Consider the following 27,284-nt stretch of genomic DNA (forward strand, 5'->3'; position numbering starts at 1 on the left):
CCAGGTCTGGGGCACCCTGCTCGGTCCATTCATCAATTATGGCTTCATGCAATTGATTGTTGACCGGGAACGGCCTTACTTGATTGGCCAGCGGAGCTCAGAGGCGTGGGACGCTGTGCAAACCCGTACGTACTACTCTAACTCCATCATCTGGGGCATCCTGGGTCCTAAGGAGTTCTTCGGTGAACGCTACCCGTGGGTGTACTATTCTTTCCTCGTGGGTGCCGGGGCTGTCTTTGCTACCTGGCTTGTGCAGAAGTGGAAGCCCCGATGGAACCTGGAGCATTGGTTCAACCCTACGTTGATGTTCTACGGGGGCACGCTGTTTCCGATGTACCCGACTACCAACTTCTTCATGTCTTTCTTGGCCTGCATTCTATTCATGGGCATCCTTCCTCGGTATTTCCCTGTCTGGTGGAGAAAGTACAACTATTTGACAGGTGTTGGTCTGGATTGTGGAACGCAGCTGATGACTTTGGTATGTTGTCTTTGATGGCTTTCGTGGTGCTGTGCTAACTGACTACAGGTCTGCATCTTCATTATCAACCTGCCCAATCTGTCGTTCCCATCGTGGTGGGGCAATGATCCTAATGCGACTGATCGGTGCTTTCCTCCGGCCGATCTGCCTCCGTATGCACTGAACTGATGACTGTGACGTGTCAGCGTTGGTCCGATGATGAGTGAATGTTTGCTTACATGTGCGATATTTGCAACGTACGATTCGTATTTCTATCTGCGGGACTATGTCTGTTATCCACTCCTGTTCAGGAATCATGCCCCTTCCTTGTATATACGCACACCCCTTTGCAAGGTTATGATTTTTTGGAGAGCACTGTATATAGCACATGCACAATTACATGAGTATTCCCCTGCTTCCGAAACTTAAAGGGGCCATGGGAAGCTATTTTAAGCTTCACTCTGTGCCCGTTCATTGTGAGCAAGCTTCCGGGATGAGCAGAATAATACACTACACTGATGTTCGCAAGACCAGAGTCTAAGATCTGAGCCTGCTTTACTTGAGGTAGTACTGACGGGGTGATCGGGTAGTAATTTGCGACTAAATCTGTCTCTAGTCTGTGGGGGTTTCGATGCCCTCCACATACTATGTTGGCAAGAAACCACGACCATCTCAAGCCAGAACGCGCACAATTAACAAGTCCCCAAAATTTAAACTCACAACAAAGTGCATATTATCAATTTAAATGTTATTGGGCCAGTTCCACAGCAAGAAGAATTCCAAGAGATACGGAACCCACTGGAGAGCATACCTACCCATGACGTAATCGTCAGGTCCATATATAAACATCAGCAGACCAGAGACAAATCAATCATAGAGTCAGACATCGAAGCATTGGACCTGTTCTATACTTCCTCAGCATCAGCATGAAAATCGTCCTGCTCGGCTCAACCGGCCAAATCGGCCAATCCATCCTCCGCGCCCTCCTCACCAAGACCTCCCACCAAGTCGTGCAACTAATTGCTCCGCAGTCCGAATCCACTGCCCGCTCTATAAACAAGAAATTTACAGCAGAGCAACAAGGCCGTCTGACCACAGAATCAGTGGACCTCCTATCCTGCAGTGCAGACGACCTCGTCCCGTATCTCGCCAATGTCGAGATCATCATCAGCGCCTTGAACGGCAAAGCGCTGCAAGCACAATCCAAACTTCAAGATGCCGGTGCAAAGACAGGGGTTAGGAGATTCTACCCTAGTGAATATGGCATGCATCATGTCTATCGACCGCCGGGAGATGAAGTTGGGTATCTTCATCCGGTAATTCCACACTAGATGTATCAATATAGGCACCAGATACTAATAATGTGATTGCAGATGTGGACCACCAAATCCGCCGCCAACGAAGCCTGTCTACACCACCCCGCCATAAAATCGGGCTCTATGACATACACCCTCATTGGCTGCGGCGACTTTTACAACCAATCCCGCGAAGAGACCTGGTGTCCATGGACGAATCCCAAGGCATCTGAATACACGCTGCATATCCTCGGGGATGCGGATGCTACTATTGACTTTACGCACATCGACGATCTAGGGGATTTTATCGTCGAGACGATAAAGCATCCGGAGCGATCGGAGAACCGCACGCTGAACTTTGTGAGTGACCATATCTCGTATAATGAGATTGCGAGGTTATTGGAGAAGTACTCCGGACGGAAGGTCAACAAGACAGTGTATCCAATGAGCCTGATGGATGATGTATGGAAGGATAAGGAGAAGGTGCCGGCGGAAGTGAGAGGAAAAGGGGCGTTTCCGGATGATTTCTGGATTCTGGTCAAGGGGATGCAAGGGGCTGGGAGGTTTTGGAGACCACCGGGGGAGGTGCATAATGGGGAGTTTGAGATGGAGGGGAGGACTTTTGAGTGGTATTTGAGGGGTTTGTTTGGGGGAGAGTATGAGGTTTGATGGTTGGGTATGGAGACATGTGGTACATTGTATGGCTGCGATGTCTGTTCTAGAGCAGGCTTTACTTTCTGCAGGCTATATTGGTGATAGTGGCTAGCCCGAATAAGTCACCGGTTAATGTATGTACTTGAGTAGCTGCCATGTCCATCTTTGCCTGTTTCAGTGCGTCATCGTACGATCAAGCATTATGAAGCTTTCGGGGGAAAGTCGCTTAATGTGCGTGGCAATGACCCGAAGATGGTTCAACCTCAATCGCAGTATACTTCCAAAAACATATCAAGAGACAGTATATGATAGTAGTTTCTCTCGACTAAATAACGACAAAGTACGCCTACTATTACCCATCTAGTTACCAAATGATTGTGGTAATTGTCTCTCAACCCCGCAGTTCCACGTAAGTTCAGTCAAACATCACCACTACAGCCAATATAACTTGCATCAACCTGCAGCAACGCTATTCCCGATGCAACACGGAACATCAAGTCCGCTAACGTGCAATTGACAGTGCCACATCAATATCCTGCCATGCCTGCATTTCTCCCTAATAGCCTAGTTCGGATAGACCCAAGTCCCGGCACTATTGGCCTCGCCTGCAGATCTTACCCGGACCTGCAGGTGTATTATTGCTGGTTCCCCGCACGAGCAGCTCAGCTATATAGGTCATGTTCTCCTCACTCTTTTCGTTCACCGTCACTGCTCATCTGTCTAAATATCCATTGAAAGCACTTGAGAAAAGATGCGGTGGCTTCTCACCTCGTCCGCACTGTTAGTGCCGGCCGCAGCCCTGGTTCGACCCGATGGCGTGGTATGTTGCCTGCATTCCTCCAAATTCAATCTCTCGACTAACAAGAAGATCGTTGATTGTAGGGCCGCACTCCTGCCCTTGGCTGGAACTCTTGGAACGCATACAGCTGCGACATTGATGCCGACAAAATCGTGACTGCCGCCAACGAGGTGGTCAATCTGGGGTTGAAGGACCTGGGATATGAGTATATCAACAGTATGCCTTCTCTCTTTCACAACAATCAAACCACATTGCTAATTGGAATAGTCGACGACTGCTGGTCCGTCAAATCCGGCCGCAACACCACCACCAAACGCATCATCCCCGACCCAGACAAATTCCCCAATGGCATCTCCGGCGTCGCAGACCAGGTGCACGCTTTGGGATTGAAGCTGGGAATCTACAGCAGTCAGTACCTACCCCAACATCCCCCACCCCTAAGCAATCAGCACACTAACCAAAGTAATATGAAGGCGCCGGCCTCACCACCTGCGCCGGCTACCCCGCCAGTCTAGGCTACGAAGAAATCGACGCGCAATCCTTTGCCGAATGGGGGATTGACTGTATGCCTCCCACAAGTCCCCAATACCCTCTAACCCAAGCGTGCTAACGAAAGTATAGACCTAAAATACGACAACTGCGGCGTCCCCACCAACCTCACAGACCAATACACCTACTGCGTCCCCGACAGCACCGACGGCTCCAACTACCCCAACGGCACCTGCGTGAACCTCACGGACGCCGCACCCCAGGGGTACGACTGGGCCACCTCCACCACGGCGAAGCGGTACCAGCGCATGCGCGATGCCCTGCTCAGTGTGAACAGGACGATCCTGTACTCGCTATGTGACTGGGGCCAGGCGGATGTTAATGCCTGGGGAAATGCAACGGGAAATAGTTGGCGCATGTCAGGGGATATCACGGGTATGCTCCCTATGTCCCCTTCAACCACAAAGATCCCATGAAAAAAGTATCTTGAGGATGATACTAATAAAAAGTACATCAATACAGCAACCTGGTCCCGCATCGCCGAAATCGCCAACGAAAACAGCTTCCTCATGAACTACGCCAACTTCTGGGGCTATCCGGACCCAGACATGCTGGAAGTGGGCAATGGGAATCTGACACTTCCCGAGAATAGAGCGCATTTTGCCCTTTGGGCGATGATGAAGGCGCCGTTGATTATTGGGACGCCTGTATGTCCTCTTCCCTTATCCCTCCCCCACCTTATAACTATTCCCCCCTTTCCTGCAATGACGACGTGCTAATATCAATGGGGGATGTAGTTGGATTCAATCGATACCTCCCACCTCACTATCCTCTCCAACAAACCCCTGCTCACCTTCCACCAAGACGCTGTGATCGGTCGTCCTGCGTACCCGTATAAATGGGGATATAATCCCGATTGGACGTTTGATCCGGAGCATCCGGCGGAGTATTGGTCTGGGCCGACTTCTTCTGGGGAGGTGTTTGTGTTGATGTTGAATTCGGAGGGGGAGGTCAAGACTCGCTCGGCGGTTTGGGAGGAGGTGCCTGAGTTGAAGGACAGAGGTACGAAGAAGAATTCGAAGGAGAAGAAGGGGTTTAAGGTGACGGATGCGTGGACGGGCAAGGACCTGGGGTGTGTCAAGGATAAGTATGAGGTTAAGTTGCAGGCGCATGATGTCGCGGTTTTGGTGGTGGGAGGGCAATGTTAGGAAAAAGACTTTTTCTCTTCTTTCTGGTATTGAGGTTGGGATGGTAGTAGTTACTAGCAATGGAAATGAAGGTATGAATGTCATTATCATTATATTGCTCCAATCGCTATGCTGCTACCTCCACAAATCTTGTCGGCTCTCTCGTCGCCATCCCCCGCTGCTCTTCGGTCGTCCGTCGTCCACTGGCACTGCCAGGAACCCTCCAAACCCATTGCCCACTAGCACGCTCTTGCGTGCGTCTCCGCCCCACGACCGGCTGAGCTGCGCGTCGTGGAAGCTCACCGGTCGTGTTGTGCTATCGCGCCGCCCTCGTGTTGAAGGCGGCTCGTACGGCGTAAAGTTCCATTCTAGCTCGTCTAACCCCTTGCTGTACACGTTCAGCGGCTGTGAGATTCCTCCGCTGAAGAACTGCGGTCCGCTCTCGCCACCGCCGAATAGTCGCGGTGGTGGTGCCAGCAGCAGTGTCTCTGGGAAGCTGGCGTCGCGGACGTACAGGTCACGCAGTCCTGGCAGGCAGTTCGACATGAGCGAAGAGATCAGGTACGTGTAGTAGGACGCTGCTACTGGCGGCAGACCGTACGACCCCGCCGGCGAGGTGATTTCGAAGTGTAGGAGTTGCAGCGACCGGGAGGACAGCGGCGGCACCCGGTCGGCCGGGAAGGACCGCGTCACGTCCTGAATGACTGACAGGGCGTGTAGCTGCGGCGCAGCGGATAGGATCTGGTGCAGAGTGGATGAGAGCACTCCTGTCGCAGACAGTGTCAAATACTGTAGCACCTTACGGTTCAAAGGCAGGGAGAGAACGCCGGCAAGCCCGCTTGCTGTGACGTTCGGGGTATCGCGAAGGGTCAGCCGCTGGACGGCTGGGAAAGGAGGCAGGGTGTCGGAGAGGTCAAATGCCGAGTCGTCCAGCCACGGCAGGTCGTCGAGGGTCAGATCGCGAAGCTTGGGAAACGAGCCCAGCCCCATGCGAAGAAGCCGCGGCTCAATGTGCAATCGAGAGAGTTCCAGCACCTCCAGATTCTGCCAAAGACGGGCTTCTGGCAGCTGCGAGAAGCTACCCTCCGCGCCGTGTCGGTAGGTCATGCGACGCAAATCCGGACACCGTCCGATAAGCTCCTGCTTCAAGGCCAGACACGACGCGTCGTCGCTGTATATTCCCGCCGGCAGGTCAACGTAGCGTATGTTGGGCGTCACGGAGATGGTGCGCGCAATCTCCGCCTTGCTGGCCTCGCGTGTCATGAATGGCATCCGTAGGGAGAGCACCATGCGCCCCAGGTCTCGCGAATCTCGGACAGTCTGCATGAACAACTGCAATCGTACTTGTGGGGCATCGATAGCTTCGCCGTTGCGGTCGAAGAAGGAATGGCGTTTTCGTTTGGCGGCAAGTTGGACCTCGAGCTCGCAGTAGTGGACGGCGTCGATGCGGACGTGAGCGTATCTAGGGTCATCGATCAGCAGGGAAAGAGGAATTATGAACAAAAGAAACTCACAGCAAAGCCCGAGCCTCTAAGTACCACCGTTTACAGACCACAGCACAATGTGCCAGGTCGCGCATATCACAGAGCATGCAGCCATCCTCTGTCATCGATTCCTCTGAGGTGTCATAGCTCGAATCGATGGTGTGCGGACATACATAGGTGAAGATGCGCGCCAGTAGCGGTCGGGGAAGCCTCTTCGTGATGTCGAGGCCGGAGGTGTGGTGGGAGTCAACGCAGAGGTGGTCGTAGGAGGTGGCCACATTCCCCGCGCGGCTATGGCTCTTGGACCGCCTGCGAAGCCGGCTCAGTAAACCCATGGTGGTGAGCAGACAAGCGGCATGGACGGTTGCAACGGACTGGAGGGAACGAGGAGCGAACTTAAAGGAGGATAAAGCGGTGGAACAAAGAGACCGTTAGGGGCCAGGAGAAGGCAGCGTGGGAAGGATGCAAAGGCGAGTGAATAATCAACAGCGCGGTGGTGATTGGTGTCGGGAAAGCTGTGTGATGTGAAGTCGCTGCATGAACCCGCAGTTCGTTCCCCATTCCAGCGCGTCGCTGGTCAAAGCCGAGGCCGAGCACCGTTTTGAAACGCTTGATTGGCAATTGGCGCAGGTCTCATCACACCAGCAAGCGAGATGAGGGGAGACATGTCCCCCAGTTGGTCCAGATAGGGGGGGCAGGCGGGTGTTTCATGTTTGCCTCAGGGACTGCCTGGTGGTTGGCAGATTGCCCCAGAGGGTCTCGGCGGAAATTGAACCCCGTTCAACTACCGACGCCAGTGGCTGCAGCAGGGCTGAAGTGAACCACATCATGGTTGGAAAGGGTTGGAGTGTCTTTCAGTTCAGTGTAGACTCAGACCTAGACTTAGACTCAAAACTCATATTGGAAAGGCGATTCTCGCGCGGTCCTCGACGCGTGACCCCAAAGAGTTGCCACTAACCCGATGGGGTCTTCAGCAATCCTCCTTCATCAACTGTCTATACTCTATAGACGATCACAACTAATAGTACCACTGCCACACAATGTTAACGGAGAAGTGCATCATAATTCAAATTAAGCTTATCCAGAACAGTCTCTGATCCATCGCCGTCTTCTGGCCACCCACGAAACAGGGCCCGTCAACTACATCGCCATGACATCATGTCCAACAACCAGCCCTCAGGAGAATAAATAGACATCATGCAGCAACCAAACCGATTCACCTGGTACACTGCCAGGTTAGACCATCTCTAATGTGTATAGTTTCCACTGGTTATGCAACTCAGACTCTTCCTCTGCCACACCAGACCCCTGCCACTCCGAACGCCACCCTCCCTCGTCAACCGCATTAGCTTCATTCATTTCCAGCCCACGGCAGCTAAAATGGCAAACAAGTCTCAATACGGAGGCGATCCTTTCCCCGATGTGGGCGCTACCTATCCATCTCAGAACAACCATTCCAAATCCGACGAAGACGACTGGAAAAAGCGTCCTCCCTACAGCATTCGCTCCCCTGAGGAATTCGGGCCTGTCAAATGGCGTGGGAAATGCCAGTGCGGCCAGGTGACTTATCAATTAAGCCGGGACCGACCATTGAAGGCTAAATTCTGCCACTGTCGGGGCTGTCAAGTGACGCATGGTATGTCTGCCGTGCCGTGTTGGTTACTTACGAGGTAGTCTACCAGGGGGTTGAAACATGCTGACTGTGTAGGCGCGCCGTTCCAATGGGCGGCCATCTTTCAAAAATCGGATCTCACTTTTACGAAGGGGGCTGAAGGCTTGTCGTTCTATTCCTCCACGAATGGTACCCAGGAGTATAAGCTTCCCACTAAGGTGTATTGTTCCTTCTGTCGGACTCCTATCATGGATGAGGGACGGAATGTCTGCTTGATGTTTCCGCAGGCCATTGAGAGTGCTGATCATGATGAACATCGGCAGCACTGGCGCGAAGCTTTTGAAATAGAGTAAGTAGCCCGTGGAGTGCCGACAGAGATTGCATGATGCTTATGAAGTCGTGTAGTTGCCATATTTTCTACGGCAAGCGAGTCCTGGATATTCCAGATGGGAAGCCCAAGTGGTCGGGAATTGATGAGCAAAGCGATCTTTTGGATGATGAAGGCCGGAAGAAGGAATGACTGGATGGAATACATCGTAGTTCCCGGAGCCGGTTGTAGATATACACGCGGTTTTGTATTTTTAGCTGTCACGAAGTACGAGCAATGATTTAGGTTCAGCCTTACCATAAGTCACCGGGCAGATGATACTACCATCGGGCCAATAAAATCGACTATATTAAGAATGTGTTCCTAAGTCCCCGTCTGGCTCTAAACCAGGGTGATCGACAGGGCTAGAGAACACCAAGCAGTCATCACTGAGCATGTGAGAGCCGGGAAACTGGCAACCATCCAGCTGCAGCGACCACGAGGTGCAGCTATGCCTTCGGACTGGCCAGCAGCTGACAACTTCTAATTTAATCCAGTGCATATCCCTGACAATCGGTCACTCCGGGTTGTCAAGTCGGCACCAGGTTCATCCGCGAGACCTGGAGTACAGGGGGATTCAGCCAGCCAGCCGTGGCAGGTGGCCTCGCAAAAATAGAATATAATATGCCGCGGTGCCTTTATAGATGATCTCCACAGTAAGCCTGTTTGCCGGAAAAGAAGTGCGCAATGTGGCTAAAAAGCAAATACATCGTGGTGGCTCTTCTTGCCGCACCGGCGGCAGCCGTCACACCGATATCCAACGATGAAATGACCAACTTCCTCAGCCAAGGCGCTGTAGAGCTCGCTACCCGGTATGCGCCTCTCTGGTTCTTTGGCCAGGCAGTGGATCAGCCTCCTTGTTATCCGACCTGGGCTTTCGGAGGCTCACCCAACTCGTCGGACATATACGACGCGGCTCACAAAACACCCGCCGCACCGCAGTGCGAGTATCCAGACGTGGGCTGTGGGTGTCGCAAACCTGGAATAGCGACAGGGAACCCCGGACCCGCATTCCCCATCTACTACACGTTTAAGCAGTGCAATGAGACCGAAGTTCGGGTGGTGTACAACCTGTTCTATGAGAAGGACGGAGCCGAGGTGCTGGACCTGATTGACACGGGCCATGACTAGTAAGATCACCGCGTAAACCAAATCAACATCTTTGAACAGACAGACTGATGCGCTCGACCAGTGACTGGGAACGAGTCATCATCATCCATTCAAGAAATGCGAACAACACCTGGCAGCCCTCTCGTGCACTCCTTTCAGCCCATAGTGGCTACCATAATCTCGCCTGGAGCAGCATTCATAGCACTCTGACCACAGAGCAAATCAACGCCGGAGATGCTCGAAAGCCCGATGGAGTCAAGAACAATGACCACCCAAAGGTGTATGTGTCGTGGTCGAAGCATGCACATTTCGATACCATAGATACTACCTGGCTCGATCCGCTGAGCCAGTCACTCGATAATGCGTTTCGCAGCAACGACTGGTGGCACTTTGTCGACCCGAAGTACTATGTACGTATTAGCGTCCCCATTGTGATGTATAGTAGCTAACGCCCAGCGAGATCCGATCGGATAACTCGACCGCAGCTGGAAAAGCCTTCAACAGTACGGATTGGGGATCAGCGACGAGTAACCCGCCATATGTGCAGGAGAGTGTATGCTCTGTGCCGTAACGATATGGTGTACAATCTAAATGCTAGACATATAGCGTAGACAAGCCAATCGATGAAATAGATGGATGTGCTATAATGAGCCTGTAGTGTTGCAGCGATAAATAATCAACATCGCATCGGGAACCTGAAAATGACGTCGATGCGGTTCCCCACCAGAAATTCAATCCCTCACTTCAACAACATCACAACAACTTCATCAACAATTCCTTCCTCTTCCCACAAAATAACTGTAAGTCGTTTCCAATATGATACATACCACTTAGACCAACCCTCCCCCATCCACTACTCTCCCTCTCACCGAACACCCAAATAACCCCACCCACCACCAACCCCGCAACCACACCAGACCTCAAAATCACACACACAGAGAAAGCTAACAAACAGCCCCCAAACCCAGCAAACCAGTCCCAACACAATGTCCTGGTACCAAAAATCCTTCACTCTGCCTGCCCGCTCGCGCGGCAGCTACCTCATCACCGACCACGTCCTCGAGCAACTCCCCGAGATCAAGAACTACAAGGTCGGCATGCTGAACCTCTTCGTGCAACACACCAGCTGCGCGCTCTCCCTGAACGAGAACTGGGATGACGATGTGCGCGCCGATATGAGTGATGCGCTGGATCGCATCGCTCCTTATGATAAGAAGGGGAACCTGTATAGACATTCGGCTGAGGGGGAGGATGACATGCCGGTGCGTTTACCTGACTCTCATTTATTTTTCCAACTATAAGCTGGGAGAGGGATACTGATGGTGTTGGCAGGCTCATATCAAGTCAGCGTTGATTGGCGCTTCGGTTACGATTCCCATCTCCAATGGACGCTTGGCTACGGGTACGTGGCAGGGTATTTGGTACTTGGAGTTCAGGGCCATGAGACACTCCCGGAAGGTGGTTGCTACGATTCAAGGTGAGAAGGCTTGACTTAATGCTTGTGGTGGTAGAGGTGGTGGTGGTGAGGGAGTGCGGTTGTGATTGTGATGCGATTGTGTAGAGTATATGTGTCTGAGTGGTGTAGAGGATGGCGTACGTGTGGATATATCACAATATATCCTAGAATATGAAACATTCGATCTAACGACTTCATTGACCTGGTACATCTGTACAACAGCCGTATGGCTAAAGGATAAAAACAAAACATCGTCAACGCCTATAAAATCAATCTTTACCGCTGCTCGAATCCGCCCTCGGTCACGCGCTGGCTCTCGTTCACCTCGGCGGCGTCACCGGTAGGCTCGAGAGGGTAGCTGGTGGCGGGGAGGGACTTGAGGTAGGCACGGTGTTGCTCGTGGGCCTATACATTATTAGCACGTATCATGCACAACAGTGCCATGGCAAACATACGAAGGGAAGACCGCAGTAGCCGCAGGTAGCAATCTCGGGCTTGTCGGTGTTGATGAAGACCTTGGGGTGGCCCAGGGGACCGCCACCGCCGTCACAGCTGACGACGCGCTTTTTCGTCCAGCGGACGGGCTGTCTGTGGATGAGCTCAATGGCAGCCAAGGGTTGGGGCTAGGAGATGTCAGCGTAAAAGATCGTGTCTTATGTATCGATGTTGCCGTGATCAAGGTATTGCCGGTTCCACACAACCAATTGACCCGGAACTGAACGGGGAGGTTATTGGCAACGCACCTGCATCTCCATTATCGTCTGCTCGAAGCGAGGACCAACCATGGCCTTCTCCTTGGGCTGCTGGCTGGCAGCCCAGGTAGTAGCCCGGTTGGGAGCCTGGAGGTGACGGAGGCGCTCGCCCGCCTCGGGTTCCTCCCTCAGGGGAGCATCCCAGCCGCCCATGGCGTCAACGGGAGTAGCATTGGTGCCAGAGACATTCGGCTTAGCGGTAGGCGGGGTCGGGTCGTTGGCAGGGATGAAGTTCTCGGAGAGGCGAGGGACGGTGGTCGAGTAGCTGGCCCGGGCGGCGAATCGGGGGGTGAAGGTGGAAGAGAGGGTCGCGACCCGGCTGCGGAAGCAGGGCAACATGCTGGGCAATTGAGGTCCGGAAGGGGACGCGAGAGTAGCTGGCGGATGGAGCGGAGGTGAGGACGAGAGGACTCGGGTTGGAGAGAGATTGGATGAGGTTTCCAGTTTGCGGCAGCTGCTACGCTTGAGCGGCCGGCCAATCGGCGGCTCTCCTTCGGCTGATGCGGTGGGATTCTGCCGCCTGGGAATTTCGGCTTTGCAATCACGGCGATTCTGCTGGCTGTCGTTCTTCATTTCTGTATGGCCTCGACTTTTGCTTGTTTTTGACGGTTTTTTTGTTTTACATTTGCCTCTTCTACGCATCCATCATGCGGGGCTCTCCTAGCTCTGGCTCCAAGCCAGAGAAGACCATGTCTTCGCGGCTGCTGACCATGAAGGTATGTCTGCAACATCACAATTAATTTTCTTTTTCCGTTTCAAGAATAATATACTAATGTCGTAGTTTATGCAACGCGCTGCTGCCACAAATGCTGCCCGTGAAACATCTCAGCCCGCATCCACCGACGACTCCAAGGTTTCCACTCCCCCGAAACGACAGAGACTGTCTACCGGCCCAGCCGAAAGCCCCGTCGGCACCCCCAAGTCGGATCTCGAGGCGATTTCGGCTGCCCTTGCTGAGGAGGAGGAGAAACGGAAAGAAGCCCTTGCACGTCAGGCTCAAGACTCGGGTGACACAGAATGGGTGCTCGACTATGGTGTGGCGGAGCCAGTTGCTCAGTATGCGCCGCCGCCGTTCATTGTCGCGGATGGCTCGCTGGATGCGGACGACGATGACATAGCGGTCGGTGGCCGACAAGCATACGGAAACTTCAAACGAAAGAAGAAGACTGCGGTTCGTATTCTCACATGATACACTTTAACCATTTTTCTGACATTTCTCAGACTGGCGAAACCGAAGCCGAGTCCGACGATGACGATGTTGATGCAATGATAAAGAAAGAAAGCAACAAGCCACATCGCGTCAAATTGTCGCAACTTACAAGCATCTCCGGTGGAAGACATGCGACGATGGGCGACGATAAAAAACAGAAGAAGCGCAAACATAAATAAAGTACACTTGGACAACCGACATATCTGGAGACAAGTATTGTTCCGGGTCTTGCTCGCCAGAAGATGAGATTCGACATTGCCTTACCAATAAGCCCCGTTATCCCTCGCTTGAGCATAATTATGAGTCTGGTAGGCCTCATATCTTCGGTCGTGGTAGCCCATCACGGGTGAATATGAAGACGGGTGGGCATCGGTACCACTCTTAGGCGCTGTGCCATACCATTGACTTCTGCCAGGATACTTGTCTTTTGATCTATCATAGTCGATGACTGCATTCGTTCTTGGTTCGACTCTGTCAGCAGTAGGGCCGTACAGGTATCTGGCAGAGTGCGTTGCTGACCTACGGACAGCAGGTTGGTCGTCTGTGTGATTGTATAAGGACATGTTATGCTGTTGGGTAGTCTCCCCTGGCTGACATTGAGCTTGACGATACTCTTCATCTCTTTCTTGGCGTTTCATGAGCTGTCTGCAAGATTCTTGGAGCTGCTCGTGTTTTCTGCGGCGCTCGAGCCAGGCCTCCTTGCCCAGCTCCAATAGCTCAGTCTTGGGAAACAGGTAAACTGCTTCGATCAGCCCGAGCACTTTTAGTACCTACATTACATACCGCGTTTCCGTGGATTGTCCCCAGTGTTATACTTCTGACGACGGGTCTGAAGGGTGGTATTATACTGTCTATCGCAGTGGATTGGCCGATATCCTTGCTGGTAGACGTTGGGAGGAAGCGATGAGCTATCTCCTCGTTGCTCTCGCCTGTGGCATAGCATAGGACCTCGCTCGTCAACTTCCACCCAGTATTCCATTTCATCGAGCCAGAAGCACATTCTTTAAGCGTATTCTAGATACGGGCTATAGTGCCTGATCTAGTCATTACTTGTCAGAATTCATCCAGAGATTCAATGCAACACATTCATACATACCTTCGCATATGATGCACTATCTTGTAAAGTTCTGTAGTCGACCTCTAAAACCAGATGTTCAGTCAATGGAACCCTGCCGTGCAGTGAGTAGAGGTGAAGGAGAATTCCGCCTCAGTGAAATTGACCATGATGCGAGCGTGGGACTGAACGCCGAGAACCAGCTATACCTCCCTAGGCAGTCACCAGCAGATGTTCCAGACGACGACTAATCAATCCAGCATGATAATATCATTAAGACAAACAATACAGCTTACATCCATCACCTGCACCTGCACACCAATTCACATCATCAACCCCTACAGCCATAGACATATCTACCTATACCTACAGCTTCGCCTTCACCTCCCTCTCCCTCTTCTCCCACCCTCTCTTCAACCAGAAATTGACCCCCAAATTCCACATCGCAACCGCAACACCCACCGGCGGCACCAACCACAACATCCAAGCCCACCACTGCGGCGTACTCTTCCTCACCAGCCTCATAGCCCTCTGCACCTCGCCCTCCAACTCCCCCTTATCCCCATCATTCCACACCACCACGCCCCTCGCCGACTTCACCCCGCGATACTCCGCCCTCTCCACCTTCCCCTTGACATCCCCCTGACTTCTCACTCGATTCTCCGCGTCCTCCGCCGAAAGATGCGCATCCCTCTTCCTCAACCTCTCCATCTGCACCTTCGGATCCGAAACCCCCACCACCATCACCGTCCCACATAGCAGATCCATCCCGCTCTCAAACAGCAGCGGCACATCCAGGACCACCGCCCAGTGACCGCGCACATAGTAGTATAGCAGCGCTTTGTAGACCTCGCGCCGTACAGCCGGGTGTACGATCTTGTTGAGGATGGCGCGGTCGCGCTTGCGGGCTTCAGTGGTGCCGAAGACGCGACGGCCTAGTGCTGGGCGGTTGAGGGGGCGGTTGCTGTCGCTATCGGATGTGCCATTGGGATTGGATGCTGGGAGGAGGAGATCTGGAGTTGTTGGGCCGAAGTAGTTCACGATGGCTTTATAGCCTGGGGTGCCGGGCTCGACGACTTTGCGGGCGATAAGGTCGGTGTCGATGATGGGGAGAGAGTAGGGCGCGGCGGAGAGGATGGAGGAGACGGTGGATTTGCCGGTCGCGATGGAGCCGGTGAGACCTATTATGAGCATTTTGGTTGATGTATGTGTCGTTGGTAAAATAGATGATACTTTGTGGGAGTAAGTGGGAGAGAGAGGAGATGAGTTGGAGAATTGATGGTGATCTGCGGGGAGAGCTGCAACTGGACCGAGGCCAAGATTACCCGCTGGAGTTAACTTTGATTCACAACAATTGTTTCTGGTCTGTTGTTGATGAACGTTCAGTGCGTCAGAATTATTTCGTGTCTAAGTAGTCTATCGTAAATATTATACAGGAAGATAATTTTTTCCTCTCGTTTCGTAATCCCAATCCCAATCCCAATCCCACGGCAGGGAGCCTCTCTACCTCCACGCTTGGGATATTGTACCTATCATTTCTCATTTTCCTCCCAGCCGATCTGCCGTCTGCCTCGCTTCATCATGAACACAACAGGTAATCGCGCGATATGAATAACAGCCGGAGGTAATTCGAATTTTTTTCTGGAAGGAAGTGAAGAGTTTCCGGTCCTTTTTTTCCCATCCTCAGGAGTCGGATTGTCCTGCTCCCGAACAGAGTTGAAGCGGTTTCTAGGTGACTGCAGTTTAGTGTTAGTATATTGCGCCCAAGTATATCTATCGAATCCATCTCACCTGGCCGCCCAATCAACCAACTGCAGTTCCGCACTTGTGGCAATTCTTGCCGGGGATGACCCAAACGTCAGTTCCCTCTGAAAGGCATTGGGGACACTTGATTCCAGGCATCTAGTAGTAGTATGTCATTAGCATCGGTCGCAAAGGCTAATCATACACTGTTCGCAACTCACGGGCATGGTGACGGCTTCACAGTAACGTCAACACAAGAAGAAATAAAGGGTATGAAGCTCTCAGCTGGAGGCTCAATTGTGATGTGAAGTAGAATAAATCGACGGAAGGGTATTCAAAGGATTATAGACTAGTCTCTTCGACAGAGTTCACCTTGTCTGGGACACGCTTTTTTTCCACTCCATGAACTTAATCTCGTCGGTCCCGAGCATCCCACCTATATATAGCCAAACTGGACTTGTTTGTGTGTCCCTCCCCCCCTCCTCCCCCCCATTACGCCTCCTGGGGCAGGCGACCTATGTTCCCATCGGGAGATCTTCACCTTAGTCTGGACCGATTGATTGGAGACACGACCTGGCCGGACTCAATGCATCCAAAGATCAATCATACATGGACCCTGGTTAGGCAACATGTCATGTCCGCCGCAGCAATTATTCGGATGACTCGGATCTTCCCGTTGATGACTTGCATCTGGGGGTCCCAGCTAAGGGGAACCTCATCCAGGGAGGGTTTCAGCTCTCCTTGCCTTTGTGTGATAGATACGTGTTGGGCTATACCGAAAATCGTCTAGGTGGGTGGGAAGTGAGTGATGCATGCCACAAGGGCTGAGATGTGAGCGATAAAGGAAAAAGGAAAGAGAGACGTGAACTATACCAGCAGAGCAGGGGGGGAGGGGGGTGGACAGGGAAAAGGTGACAGAGAAATTCCACCAAATCCCCGAAAGGACCACTCAGCATTTGAGATGCATACAACAGACCGTTTTATGCAAGCTACGACGGGGTCTCGGTAACCGGGCCCTTGCTGTATGTCCTATGGCTAAAAGAGCAAATGGATTATGACTGGTGTTGGGAGGGCGGGAGGATCAATCTCCATCGCAATCCCACCATCCTCCTTAAGCTAGAGGAGTCGTAGTGGGCTCTCAGCACAAAGATCAGCTCAAAATATTACCATATGATGCTAACAATGTATAGGTCACACTCAATCTAAATTGATGCTCGATGCGAGTACGCTACCGAGTTAGCGCCGGCTGCAGCCCGTCTCGCGCATATGGCGGGCTTCAGGACGCAATCCTCGATCTGCACAACCTTCGGCGTTCTCAACAGCCACATTGTATTCTACTATGCATATCCTGACCTTATGTGCTATGTCAGTCTAGCTCCAAACGGGCGTCTGCTAATTACTCATGCAAGAGTTTCGTCTTTGTGCATGGTGTCGTACTCTCAATCAGCCGCAAATTGTTGGCGAAGGAGTGAGAAAATTAAACATTCGAAGGAAAAAATGAAAATAAAACAAAATAGAATAAAAAAAAAAAAGGGAATTTCATCATTCACCACGGCTCAACCAATGACGTGATCAGAACCCCTACAGCCTACTAAGGAGGCTGTCCAGCTGAGATCTGATCAGTGACACTCTGGTCCACTTGGAGTCCGGCTGTACGAATCGCCCACTCTCCCATGTGAGTCTGAGGCTGTTCTACATGCCGATTTTTGGTAAGCCCATCTTGTGAAATGGAAACCTCATCCAGTTGGTAGTGGCATCTCGGCTCCTGCATATGAAGTCTTGTTGTTTCTTACTTTCTGTCTGCCTGTCCCCCTCTCCTCTGCTATCGGAGTAAGCACTACTAAGTAGTACGTACTGACGGGAGGGATGGAGTGCCGATGCGCCAATAATCAGGCCGGATCAGTCATTTCCACCACTCAATAACACCACTCAATTGTGGAACCCTGTCTTCTGCACAGATCTATACCGATGCTTGGGGTGGTCTATTCATAAGATGTACCAGCGCTGCAAATGCAACGTGCAAGGGCTACCCTGGGTACTTTGACTGCGCTTCTACTTTTACTTCTATGAGTCGTTTTTCATTTGCATGCGTGTTATGTATAGATTATTTTATTCTATTTTTATAGGTGCTCTATTTTCTGTTTGCCTGATTTTCGCGTTCGTTCTGTTCAAATCTACATCGGAGGTTTGAACACACCCCGACACAAGCGGCCGGTTTCAAGTCGACGATGGGACAGGTAAACGCACAACTCTATCACAGTTCGGTGGATTAACCATCGCCAGACGTTGATCAGTCTATCACTCAGGTCTTGGCCAGGAAGCTCAGACCGACTTACGGCCGGTGATTCGCAGGCAGGAATTGGATACATATAAGCTGTGGAGCCCCTGACCTCGCTTGATGGGCCGAAGCTCGATCCGAATTATGCGGATGGGAATGGCTGATTGGGCAAGGTTATTCTCCGCTGTTTGTCCTCCCCGTCGACCCTGTTTTTTTCGTTTTGAAGCAGCCATGCACCTGGCACAGTCAGACTAATTATTCCACCCCGGGGCCAGTTCATTCCACTCCTTTGCCTTCTTTCGGAGCTTCAAAGTGGCCCCGGACAAAGAGTATGAGTCTAGCGCCAAACTGCCGGTCACGCTAGACCGGTAGTCGCCCCCGAAAATCGTAAATGGACACCAAAAGCAGTGTGATATTCATCGAATGTGACATGTCACACTTAGTAGATACGGGGGAAGGAGAGACCCGCTCCTGTCAAACAACGATGGCTAATCTAAGGAAGATAGTATTATCTATCTATCTCTTTTTTTGGATAGGGATGCTATTTACGGGACTCTACCAGTGAAACTCTGTTCGATACTCTCTCCATCCACCTCCCCACCAACCAACCAGTTTCTCTATCCATCAATCTCCGCTCATTCCCATCTTCTCTTCCCCTTTCCCCTCCTCTTTGTTTGCTTGTCCCATTCCCGGATTCTATCCATCCATCAAGCAGGAGTCAGATTTGTCAAACCAATCTGTCCTGCCGCGCCATCATTCCAGACATTGCACAGTTAGGCTGCCATCGTTGGACTCGCATTGTGCTCACCGCAATTTTTTCCACCCCGATAACGCAGGTTAAATTGATGCATTATAGCCCAGCAAATTTCTTCACCGCGCGTATCCACTCCGACTTTGGTCCCCGATATCCCTCATGTTCAGTGTTCAGATTGATAAACTCTCGAGCCAATGCATCTTGCATACGGCGCCCTGGGTATGTACATACATATCACCAGAACCGCGCTTACTTTTTTTTCACAAAGGCGTGGGGCCCAGGTATGTGCATATGTAAGTCCGCCGCTTGCATGGGTCGGGCGGGCTCAAACCTTTGCCAGCTCGCCACAAGTCCAGGGTGGTCGGGGTTTTGCTCAACGACCTGCATTCTCCGACTGGTGATACCTGCACTGAGTCCCAGGTCCTCGCTGACCGAACCGGCTGGTCTGAACGACAACCATTGAACTGCCTCCCGAGTGAGGGAAGCTTTTCTGGCGCGCAATGTGATACTGTCATCATTACTAGTCGTGCACAGTGGCTTTATGATGCCATTGGATTCCGTCGCACAAGCCTTTCCACCGGTCTTTGAGGGATCTAAATCCCACCCACTTCATTGGATGGTCGCGCTGGCTACCTACCACGGGCGCATTACATTGCGAACCATTTCTCATTTCCAACCACTGCATGAAGTGGTTCCTGCTAGAAATTGCCTCATACTGGTACCCCTTGAAAACCGCCGTGGCCAGCACAGCACTATGGGTTTCCTGTAGCTTTCCACATGTGCAGACGCCATACATTCATGTACATTGATCATACAACCAAACGCGCGAATTTTTTTCTTTCTCATCCTCCCTGCCTCGGCTCCTGGCTTCCCTAGACCTGCTCGACTTGTTCGTCCGAAACCCCGGCGACAACACTGTCCTGCTTTTTCTCCAATTTCTCTGAATCTGCCTCGTCCGTGTGTCTTGTCAATCGCTGGCCTGGTACATGGCCGTGTTGCTTTCGCTGCTTCACAAGCTCTTTGGACATTTGCACGGCATTCTTCCCTGGGGTGGTGAACAAGTAGTCGATCTCCTCGAGCGTCAACTTAGCGGTTTCGGGGTAGCAGAAATAAATCAGTGGAACAAAGGCGAAGTTCAAGCACATGAAGATGAGGTATGCTTTCCACTGGAGGCGATTGATGATGATGGGCGTGATCATCACGACAAAGAAGTTCTTTCATGCTTGTCAGCAGTGAAAGAGCGAGAGATTACTAGAAACTTACCCAGATCCAGTTCGATGAAATACCGACGGCCGTCCCTTTGGCGCGCGCATGGAGGGGTAAGATCTCGGGGACGTAGCACCAGGGGATGCAGTTAACCGATGCGCCAAAGATGAGCATGTACACGAAGAAGAAGGCGACAGCAGCTGACGAAGTCGCATGCTCGTTGGCGTGACCCTTGAAACTGAGCAGGATGGACACCATCATCATGCAGATGCCCAAACCGAATGATCCCCAGATCATGGGAGCTCTGCGACCGACGCGATCCACAAAGAAGGTGGGGAATATACTTCCGACGACAAACATGATCTGGACGCAGCCGCCGAGAAGGTTGGAGAGATTCTTGTCCAGGCCGACATTGGTGTTAAGCACGGTGGGGATGTAGTATCTGGGTTTCTTAGCAAATCTCTTGCATTTCACCGGGGTAAGTTTTATGCCCAACATACACGACCATGTTGATACCACCCATCTGATTCATGAATTGCATGCCGTATGCAAGAAGACTGCGCGGTCGTTAGAACATGATTCGCGACAGATAAGACGTCAGACTTACACTCTATGACCCGTGGAAACTTCGTCCCTCTTGAAGACGTTTCTGATCTCGTCAGCATGCATCAAAATAGCGATCATATTGATGAGTACCCACCTCCACTTGTACTCTCCATATTTGGTCTCCACAGAAATAGCCTCGAGGATTTCCTCCTGCTCTGCCAGAATCTTCGGGTCGTCCTTTGGGCGCCCATACACATCACTCAAGATCTGCAGCGCCTCTTCATTGCGACCTTCCTTGTAGCAGTACCTGGGTGACTCGGGCAATCCGAACACCAGGACGATGACCACCTAGATATCTGCATTAGCCAGCCAATCCACCAAGTGTCCCAGGATAAATAGTAATATCCTTACAAAAGCGAAAATCATCTGGCACGCAATCGGCAATCTCCAGGCGATCTGACCACCAACATAGCTCATCCCGTAGTCGAAGAAATAGCTACCACCACAATTAGCCATCAACCTAAGTATCAAATGCCGAAGAAATCAAACCTAATCACAATCCCCACCCCCACCAACAACGGCTCACTACACACCAACTTCCCGCGCTTACTCGCCTCACACAACTCCGCCTGATACATCGGCACCGTCGACGTCTCCACGCCCGTCCCAATACCCGTCACGAATCGTCCGACCATGAGATGGGGGACTGAGAACGCGGAGCATTGGAGGGTTGCTCCGATCTACACCCACAGATATCTTATATTAGCGAATCATATCCTCCCCAGCTTTAAAAGAAGAGCGAAGGAAAACATACGATGACCCAAACCATAGCAAACCACATCGCCCTCCGCCGACCCAGCCAGTCCCCCAATAGGAAGTTAACTATGCAACCGGCGAAACACCCCAGATTGTAGATGGAGACTATGATCCCCTCCAGACTATCGTTGGGGTGGTTCATGGTATCCAGGAAGTCATCGTTCTCGACGATGCCGGAGAAGACGCCTTGGTCGTAGCCTGTGATTTTGTTAGTTTTAGCTGTTAGGGAGATGGGATGGCGTTGAGATTGATTTATGGATAAAGATGGGGGTGAATATACCGAAGAGAATAAACGCCATGCCACAAGCAGCCCATATAGCCGCTTGGAGGACGAAGCCAGTGCCGAAGAGGTTGAGTTTTGGCATCTTTCTTCTTCTCTCTTTTCTTCTTCTTTTCTTCTTATCTTTGATGTTGCATGTATTAAAGTTCTATTAGATTGGTTCACTTCGGGAATCAATTCTCTAGTCAGAAATGGGCACAATGCATCAACTATATATGTACAGTCTAGGTAGTACTAGTAATAGTAGCCTTAATGTGTGACATCGGACAAACCCCGTTAACTACTTGCCCAAAAACCACCCCATCTAGATCTCGGTAGTACCACCACCCCGAGATGGGCTTGCAAGATCGTCACTCTAAAAGACAACCCTCGTCATCGATCATGATGCGGATTTTTGGGTCAAGTTACCCAGAAAGGAAAGTCGTGGCAACGATTACCCCGGATTGCTGGGGCGCTAGACCGCTTTCGGCTGGGATGAGGAGGTCGGGTGCTGCCGTGCCGTCTTGGGGATGTTCTTTCTTTTTGGGTGGTTTCTTGGGTTGAGTTTGGGGTTGCCGAGGGTGGATTTGGGGGCATTGTAGACGTCATTCTGGTGGTCTGTGGGTGAGTGGATGGGTGGAAGTTGGGATGGGGTGATGAGGGCCGGGAGTGTGTTGGATGAAATAGTACGCGTTTTATAGGGGGTATATAGGTGGTAATGGAAGATTTTGTGATATACAGCTGCGCTGGCTCAAAATCTCTATGTCTAAGTAGTATCTGTGGAAACGTATAATGGGTTTTGGAATGTGAGGCCTTCAATTGAGCCTGGGTCAGTTGTGGACGGACTTGGTAGGTTGAGCCACCGTCCTTACTGTTGGAAGCTGGATATCTGCACGTGCTCAAGGCTTGTTTCTATATAGTATTTGGTGGTACTTCAAGCTTTTCTACTTTCTCATGGCGTACGTCTACTACGTTCGTTGTGTATATGCCATGGTATTGGAACATGCGTTGTTTTGCTCAGTCACCGAATCCGTCATGTTTTGGTGCGGATAGCAATCAATTGATTGTGGCGGATACTGTGTGCTGCAGAAGAATTCACCCAAAGTATCTCCAACGTCTTCAAATATAAGGGAAGTTAGTCACTGGCATTGCTTGTCGCTATATAGAAGACTTCGTGTCACTTTCATCTCCATCTTCAGGGTGCTACCCCGCATCCCGCTAAACCTGTTTTGGAGACCATGCGGAGCTGCGCTTCGGCTGTCGCTCTTCGCTTCTGCCGGTTCCTTTCTTCATAGTCTAATCGCCTCTTTGACAACCCTCTTGGGAATCAGGAGCGTCTTATTGCTTACATGGTTCTTGGTCTTGGAGCTCTCGCTAACCTGATGGAGACTGGGCCTCACCAGTAGTATCAAACTGGCTGGTTGACAGACTGTCCGCCTCAGTAAGTGAAAGTTAATACCTTCCATCTGCCTGTAAACAACTGCTTGCTCACGATGTTTGCACTCTAGTATTTATCGTCTCTGTTGTTCCCTATGCTTCAGCATCTTCGGCATGGACGAGACCACGTTCAGTGAACCACCCCGGAAACGTGCGCGAATCAGTTCTCTACAAGACCAACCTGATCCAGTAACTGCAGACAACGATTCAGAATCGCCAGCATGGGATCAACTGCAGAGTCCTTATCATCTGACAGACTACTACACGGATCAGCACAACTCACCGGCTTTAGCTATTAACAGTGACCCTTTCCAGTCGCCAGCAGCTAGCTGGACCCAGGATGGCTTCTCACAGGACCCAGGTTACCTAGCATCTCAGGAAGAGCTGCGATGCATACTCTTCTCCCTCGCCAATTCGACTGCTCCAACACGGGTGTCCAGTCCAGACACTGTGGGAAGGTTCGAAATAGCCGAACATTTACCACGCTCAAAAACACACCAGCCAGAACGAAGAGGAGAGCTCTTGCAATCTTCTCTGTCGAGCCGGAGGCGAATTGAATATCTGAAAAATTATGTGGCTGAGGTAGCACCTTGGGTATGTGTAAGATGTCTATTCTGACCCATGCGGAGACTAAATGATATTTAGCTGGACATGTTCGACTCTCAGTGCACCTTTCGCCAACAAGTGCCTGTGCTGGCTCGCTCCTTCCCTGCTCTCTCATATGCCATGCTTGCCATTTCTGCCCGTCAGATCGAACGCAAAAATGGGGTTCGAAATTGGTTTGATAGCCTCGAACTGTACCAAGAGGCCATCCGACGGCTAAGTCCACTTCTTCAACTACGTGACCCGAAGATCGTAGCGGCATGTGTGCTTCTCTGTTGCCTGGAAATGATGTCTGCTCGTGCCCAAGATTGGCGTCGCCATCTTGAAGGCTGCGCGGCCTTGTTTGATGCGTTTGGTATTCATGGCTTCAGCCAGGGCATTCTGCAGGCAGTGTTCTGGTGCTACGCTAGAATGGGTGAGTCTAGAGCTGCATTATATCCCTTTCTTTTATACATTGTGCCTTGTTACTGCATTATTTCAATTGATTCTGACTGAAGTAGATTTGTGCGGTGCGCTTATTTCAGATGGCACACAGACCACGCTTCTGCATCCCTCTAAATGGCTTCCGGAAGGCTATCGGACAGAGGACGCGCATCAGCTGTTCCAGAGTGTCAAGTCGCCAGATATGCATGCAAATTATGCGGTGTATTTGTGCGTGAAAGCGACCGAGCTGGTGTCCGACCGTACAAAGTTTGTGGAATTAGGTGAAGACAATGGGTGTACGCCAGAGAGGTTCCGCACACGATGGCTCAGTCTCTGGAATGACCTACAATGCTGGTTTTCCGAGCGTCCCAGCGAGCTTCTTCCAGTGCAGACAGTCAACCGCAAGCCCTTCCCTCATATCCTGTTCGTCCACTGGGCTGCTATCTCGTCAAACCAACTGTACCACACAGCATGCATACTATTGCTGAAGATGATGCCCAAGGAAATCCGGCTTCCCAGATCGCCAACTTTGTTTCCTCTATGGCATGCTCGCCGAATATGTGGCATTTCCCTGGCAAACCCACACCAAGGGTGCTTGAACAACTCTATCCAACCACTGTGGATTGCCGGACAACTATTCAGTCACGCCTCGGAGCATGAAGAGATTATCAGGCTGATTCAAAGCATCGAGGCCGAAACTGGCTGGGGAACATGTTGGCGGATTCGGGATCTGGAGGTTGCCTGGGGTTGTTCCGGAATGAGAGGAACATGAGCCTTCATGCTAGAAACCATCCAGGAATGACCAATCCTCTCGAAGTTGCGTCATATAATCACCCAAATCCCACCCCGTGATATTACGCACGCGTTCAAAGCCTTCCAAGATTTCCTGTTGCTGGGATTCATGTGTCATTCTTCTGGCAGCCACCAGGAATGAGGCTATCAGGCAGGGGTCCCAGGATTCCCGCCGGTCATTATTCAGTGCAATGCCACAGATACGCTGCGAATGCCACAGCGGCGACAGAGTTATTGATTGCAACCCTAATAGCGCTGTGCGTGGCTTACACTGCAGCAAAAGCAGCATGGCAGTATGATACAACTGATTGCTAAAGGCACCCGTCCCGTTTGCAAACAGTAGCAGCGGAAAGCCACTTTCGGCCCGGGAGAGTTGATCATCAATACCCAAATCCACCATCGGTTGGAATTCGTGTGGCCGCAGATGGTACCACTGCTCAATCGCGTCAAATACATCGAGCCAGCTATCCAGCTGCTGCTGTGGAGCTGCAAATTGGTCGGAGCTGGCCTGCTGGTGATATACTCGCAAAGCTTTTCCACATAGCCAGAGGAGGACGTGGGCATACGCTCGAGTCCTTTGCCGGACCTCCTCTATGCTCGACAAGATTAGTAAACTAGGTACTGGGAACATCGGAAGTTGTATCTGGATTGGTCTGTCGTTTGCGAGCGCTGCACTCAGGTCTGGTTCAGTCAGAATGGCGCATCCATATGTGGACGACTTGTGAAACGAACCTAAGCGGAAGAACATCCAGTAGATAGAGGATGCGATACCCGAATCCAGTGCTTGATGAGCCAATGACTCGAACTTCCGAGATTTGAAGTTCTGTACGTTCTTCCAGGTCTGAGCGATATCGGCGACAAGCCATCTTGTCTCTTCTAGCACCGTCGTCAAAGCATTTTCGACAGTGAACGTGGAGCTAGAGTTTGACCACAGTGGATTGGTGCACAGATCTGCATGGCTATAACGAGGCATTCGCCGATGCCTCATGTCCTTCTGGATAACGCAAGCATTGGAGAGATCCAGCAGAGCTGTCATGAGCGGTTCCGAGCTGAGTGCCATCTGAACAGCAGTGATTCCGAATGGATGACTGAGATCGCAAACATCAAGCTGCAAGCAATCCGTCAGACTTAAGCTCCACTATACTGCAGTATACTCACCCATGGTGCTACATGGTAGCGATAATGACATAAAAGCTTCAGCTTTGCCGTATCTGTCAATGAATTGGCACTTATGGTCGAAGGCAGCCCCTCGGAAGCACCCACTACACCAGGGGCGTGCTTCAGCACGACAGGAGTCCTAGGCACTAACTCCGACGAGACAAGTTCAGAACTCGTCTTCTCACATCCTTCATCTGGAGCACCCCTATGGTTATTGACACCATCGCCTGTCCCCAATGCAAGAAGCCCATGAACGGCAGATTTGTCCCTGTCGCTGAAGGCCGCATTGCCGAACAATGAAGTGGGCATGTCAGGAGAGCCATGCAGGCCATCACCATTATCAGCCTCAGAACTAAGTCTAGATGGAGCCATCACAGTCTCATCTCCTGAGGCCCTCGCGTAATCACTTAAACTATCATCATCTACAACATCACCCCCACCCACCGTTGGATCTTCATTCACAAACTAAAATAGTCACCTCGTCAGTGTATCATAGACGTGAAAACAATGATTTGTTCCACTAACCTTAACCCACCTCCACTGTCCCTTCCTCGAACGCTCTTGTCTTCGCACCACCTTCTCTCCGGTCCCTATCGACTTCGTATTCGTACTCGTGCACAGCCCCCCCTCCGCAACGGTGAAGGTATTCTTCGGTAAAAACGTCACCTGTACCCCATAGCGACAAACCAGATTCTTCTCGATACAGTTCCGACACCGGGGCTTCGTTTCATCGCCTATTCCATATTAACATCATCCACAATTCTCATCAACGGGTGTTGCCGTAAAGAAAACCATACACTTTCTCCTCCTAGTCCTACACCGCAAACACCCCGTCCGACAACGAGTGAACTTCGTAGGCCTGTCATCATGCGTTCGTTTCCCTGCTAACGCTTCCTTCTCATTGCCATTACCATTGCTGTTGCCTTTATCATTCTCATCAACAGAAGAAATAGAAATAGATGTATCCCCCATTATCCATCAACAATCATAACATACAATGAATAGAATAATAAGAGAGAGAGAGAGAGATAAGATAAGATCCAATATATCCTAAAAGATAACAAATGATGTGTTAGAAACAGCAAGAAATGATGATACCGATGGCCCGGGAACAGGAACCGCAAGCGCGGGGTAAACCTCAACTTCGCAGCGCGTAGAGTTGCCTATTTGGGGTTGGTGGGACTTTTTCCTTTTCTTACCCCGGATTTTCTTGGCCTGGGGATTTAAGGTTGGACTTGTGTTGTGTGTCGTGTGTCAGGGGTCTGAGGGTTATTTTGGACTGTAAGGAGGAATTGGTGTATATTTTCTGTGCTATGTACCGCTCTTGGTTTATTAAGGGTTGT

General features: G+C 51.2%; 16 protein-coding genes across 16 annotated transcripts; 8 read left to right on the forward strand and 8 right to left on the reverse strand.

Annotated features, from left to right (window-relative positions):
- Nucleotides 1-4: 4 nt before the first annotated feature.
- An02g11130 (uncharacterized protein) lies at nt 5-646 on the forward strand (the record flags this gene model as incomplete). Its single annotated transcript, XM_059746614.1, has 2 exons — nt 5-478; nt 527-646. Coding segments are annotated over 2 exons (594 nt in total), but the record flags the coding sequence as incomplete, so codon positions are not given.
- A 737-nt stretch (nt 647-1,383) lies between these two features.
- On the forward strand, nt 1,384-2,421 carry An02g11140 (uncharacterized protein; the record flags this gene model as incomplete). The annotated part of the gene is made up of 2 exons (XM_001400206.1): nt 1,384-1,773; nt 1,831-2,421. 2 exons carry the CDS (start codon nt 1,384-1,386, stop codon nt 2,419-2,421), a joined length of 981 nt encoding a protein of 326 aa, XP_001400243.1.
- A 736-nt stretch (nt 2,422-3,157) lies between these two features.
- Nucleotides 3,158-4,902, forward strand: aglB (alpha-galactosidase aglB-Aspergillus niger; the record flags this gene model as incomplete). The annotated part of the gene is made up of 7 exons (XM_001400207.3): nt 3,158-3,226; nt 3,289-3,421; nt 3,473-3,613; nt 3,679-3,768; nt 3,827-4,129; nt 4,217-4,401; nt 4,492-4,902. The coding sequence occupies 7 exons, from the start codon at nt 3,158-3,160 to the stop codon at nt 4,900-4,902; spliced, it is 1,332 nt and encodes a 443-aa protein (XP_001400244.1).
- Nucleotides 4,903-5,016: 114 nt separating this feature from the next.
- Nucleotides 5,017-6,700, reverse strand: An02g11160 (uncharacterized protein; the record flags this gene model as incomplete). Its single annotated transcript, XM_001400208.3, has 2 exons — nt 5,017-6,343; nt 6,396-6,700. 2 exons carry the CDS (start codon nt 6,698-6,700, stop codon nt 5,017-5,019), a joined length of 1,632 nt encoding a protein of 543 aa, XP_001400245.1.
- Nucleotides 6,701-7,745: 1,045 nt separating this feature from the next.
- An02g11170 (uncharacterized protein) lies at nt 7,746-8,497 on the forward strand (the record flags this gene model as incomplete). The annotated part of the gene is made up of 3 exons (XM_001400209.1): nt 7,746-8,001; nt 8,074-8,326; nt 8,383-8,497. The coding sequence occupies 3 exons, from the start codon at nt 7,746-7,748 to the stop codon at nt 8,495-8,497; spliced, it is 624 nt and encodes a 207-aa protein (XP_001400246.1).
- A 534-nt stretch (nt 8,498-9,031) lies between these two features.
- An02g11180 (uncharacterized protein) lies at nt 9,032-10,025 on the forward strand (the record flags this gene model as incomplete). Its single annotated transcript, XM_001400210.3, has 3 exons — nt 9,032-9,474; nt 9,537-9,864; nt 9,915-10,025. 3 exons carry the CDS (start codon nt 9,032-9,034, stop codon nt 10,023-10,025), a joined length of 882 nt encoding a protein of 293 aa, XP_001400247.1.
- Nucleotides 10,026-10,440: 415 nt separating this feature from the next.
- An02g11190 (uncharacterized protein) lies at nt 10,441-10,945 on the forward strand (the record flags this gene model as incomplete). Its single annotated transcript, XM_001400211.1, has 2 exons — nt 10,441-10,716; nt 10,787-10,945. The coding sequence occupies 2 exons, from the start codon at nt 10,441-10,443 to the stop codon at nt 10,943-10,945; spliced, it is 435 nt and encodes a 144-aa protein (XP_001400248.1).
- A 241-nt stretch (nt 10,946-11,186) lies between these two features.
- Nucleotides 11,187-12,235, reverse strand: An02g11200 (uncharacterized protein; the record flags this gene model as incomplete). The annotated part of the gene is given in 3 exon segments (XM_001400212.3): nt 11,187-11,315; nt 11,366-11,533; nt 11,654-12,235. Coding segments are annotated over 3 exon segments (879 nt in total).
- Nucleotides 12,236-12,309: 74 nt separating this feature from the next.
- An02g11210 (uncharacterized protein) lies at nt 12,310-13,051 on the forward strand (the record flags this gene model as incomplete). The annotated part of the gene is made up of 3 exons (XM_001400213.1): nt 12,310-12,378; nt 12,444-12,833; nt 12,884-13,051. The coding sequence occupies 3 exons, from the start codon at nt 12,310-12,312 to the stop codon at nt 13,049-13,051; spliced, it is 627 nt and encodes a 208-aa protein (XP_001400250.1).
- Nucleotides 13,052-13,132: 81 nt separating this feature from the next.
- On the reverse strand, nt 13,133-13,872 carry An02g11220 (hypothetical protein; the record flags this gene model as incomplete). The annotated part of the gene is made up of 2 exons (XM_059746616.1): nt 13,133-13,611; nt 13,656-13,872. 2 exons carry the CDS (start codon nt 13,870-13,872, stop codon nt 13,133-13,135), a joined length of 696 nt encoding a protein of 231 aa, XP_059603499.1.
- Nucleotides 13,873-14,292: 420 nt separating this feature from the next.
- An02g11230 (uncharacterized protein) lies at nt 14,293-15,120 on the reverse strand (the record flags this gene model as incomplete). Its single annotated transcript, XM_001400215.3, has 1 exon — nt 14,293-15,120. The coding sequence occupies one exon, from the start codon at nt 15,118-15,120 to the stop codon at nt 14,293-14,295; it is 828 nt and encodes a 275-aa protein (XP_001400252.1).
- A 338-nt stretch (nt 15,121-15,458) lies between these two features.
- An02g11240 (hypothetical protein) lies at nt 15,459-15,896 on the reverse strand (the record flags this gene model as incomplete). The annotated part of the gene is made up of 3 exons (XM_059746617.1): nt 15,459-15,662; nt 15,739-15,828; nt 15,891-15,896. The coding sequence occupies 3 exons, from the start codon at nt 15,894-15,896 to the stop codon at nt 15,459-15,461; spliced, it is 300 nt and encodes a 99-aa protein (XP_059603500.1).
- Nucleotides 15,897-16,105: 209 nt separating this feature from the next.
- On the reverse strand, nt 16,106-16,997 carry An02g11250 (hypothetical protein; the record flags this gene model as incomplete). Its single annotated transcript, XM_059746618.1, has 5 exons — nt 16,106-16,251; nt 16,299-16,414; nt 16,616-16,698; nt 16,773-16,823; nt 16,902-16,997. 5 exons carry the CDS (start codon nt 16,995-16,997, stop codon nt 16,106-16,108), a joined length of 492 nt encoding a protein of 163 aa, XP_059603501.1.
- A 2,576-nt stretch (nt 16,998-19,573) lies between these two features.
- Nucleotides 19,574-21,634, reverse strand: An02g11260 (uncharacterized protein; the record flags this gene model as incomplete). Its single annotated transcript, XM_001400218.1, has 9 exons — nt 19,574-19,915; nt 19,965-20,349; nt 20,408-20,464; nt 20,515-20,556; nt 20,608-20,801; nt 20,865-20,949; nt 21,003-21,193; nt 21,268-21,467; nt 21,550-21,634. 9 exons carry the CDS (start codon nt 21,632-21,634, stop codon nt 19,574-19,576), a joined length of 1,581 nt encoding a protein of 526 aa, XP_001400255.1.
- Nucleotides 21,635-23,079: 1,445 nt separating this feature from the next.
- Nucleotides 23,080-24,763, forward strand: An02g11270 (uncharacterized protein; the record flags this gene model as incomplete). The annotated part of the gene is made up of 2 exons (XM_059746619.1): nt 23,080-23,565; nt 23,876-24,763. The coding sequence occupies 2 exons, from the start codon at nt 23,080-23,082 to the stop codon at nt 24,761-24,763; spliced, it is 1,374 nt and encodes a 457-aa protein (XP_059603502.1).
- A 9-nt stretch (nt 24,764-24,772) lies between these two features.
- An02g11280 (uncharacterized protein) lies at nt 24,773-26,913 on the reverse strand (the record flags this gene model as incomplete). Its single annotated transcript, XM_059746620.1, has 4 exons — nt 24,773-25,921; nt 25,942-26,406; nt 26,477-26,607; nt 26,739-26,913. The coding sequence occupies 4 exons, from the start codon at nt 26,911-26,913 to the stop codon at nt 24,773-24,775; spliced, it is 1,920 nt and encodes a 639-aa protein (XP_059603503.1).
- Between the last annotated feature and the right edge of the window lie 371 nt (nt 26,914-27,284).

The sequence above is a fragment of the Aspergillus niger genome (assembly GCF_000002855.4).
Source record: "Aspergillus niger supercontig An02".
Classification (NCBI taxonomy): Eukaryota; Fungi; Ascomycota; class Eurotiomycetes; order Eurotiales; family Aspergillaceae; genus Aspergillus; species Aspergillus niger.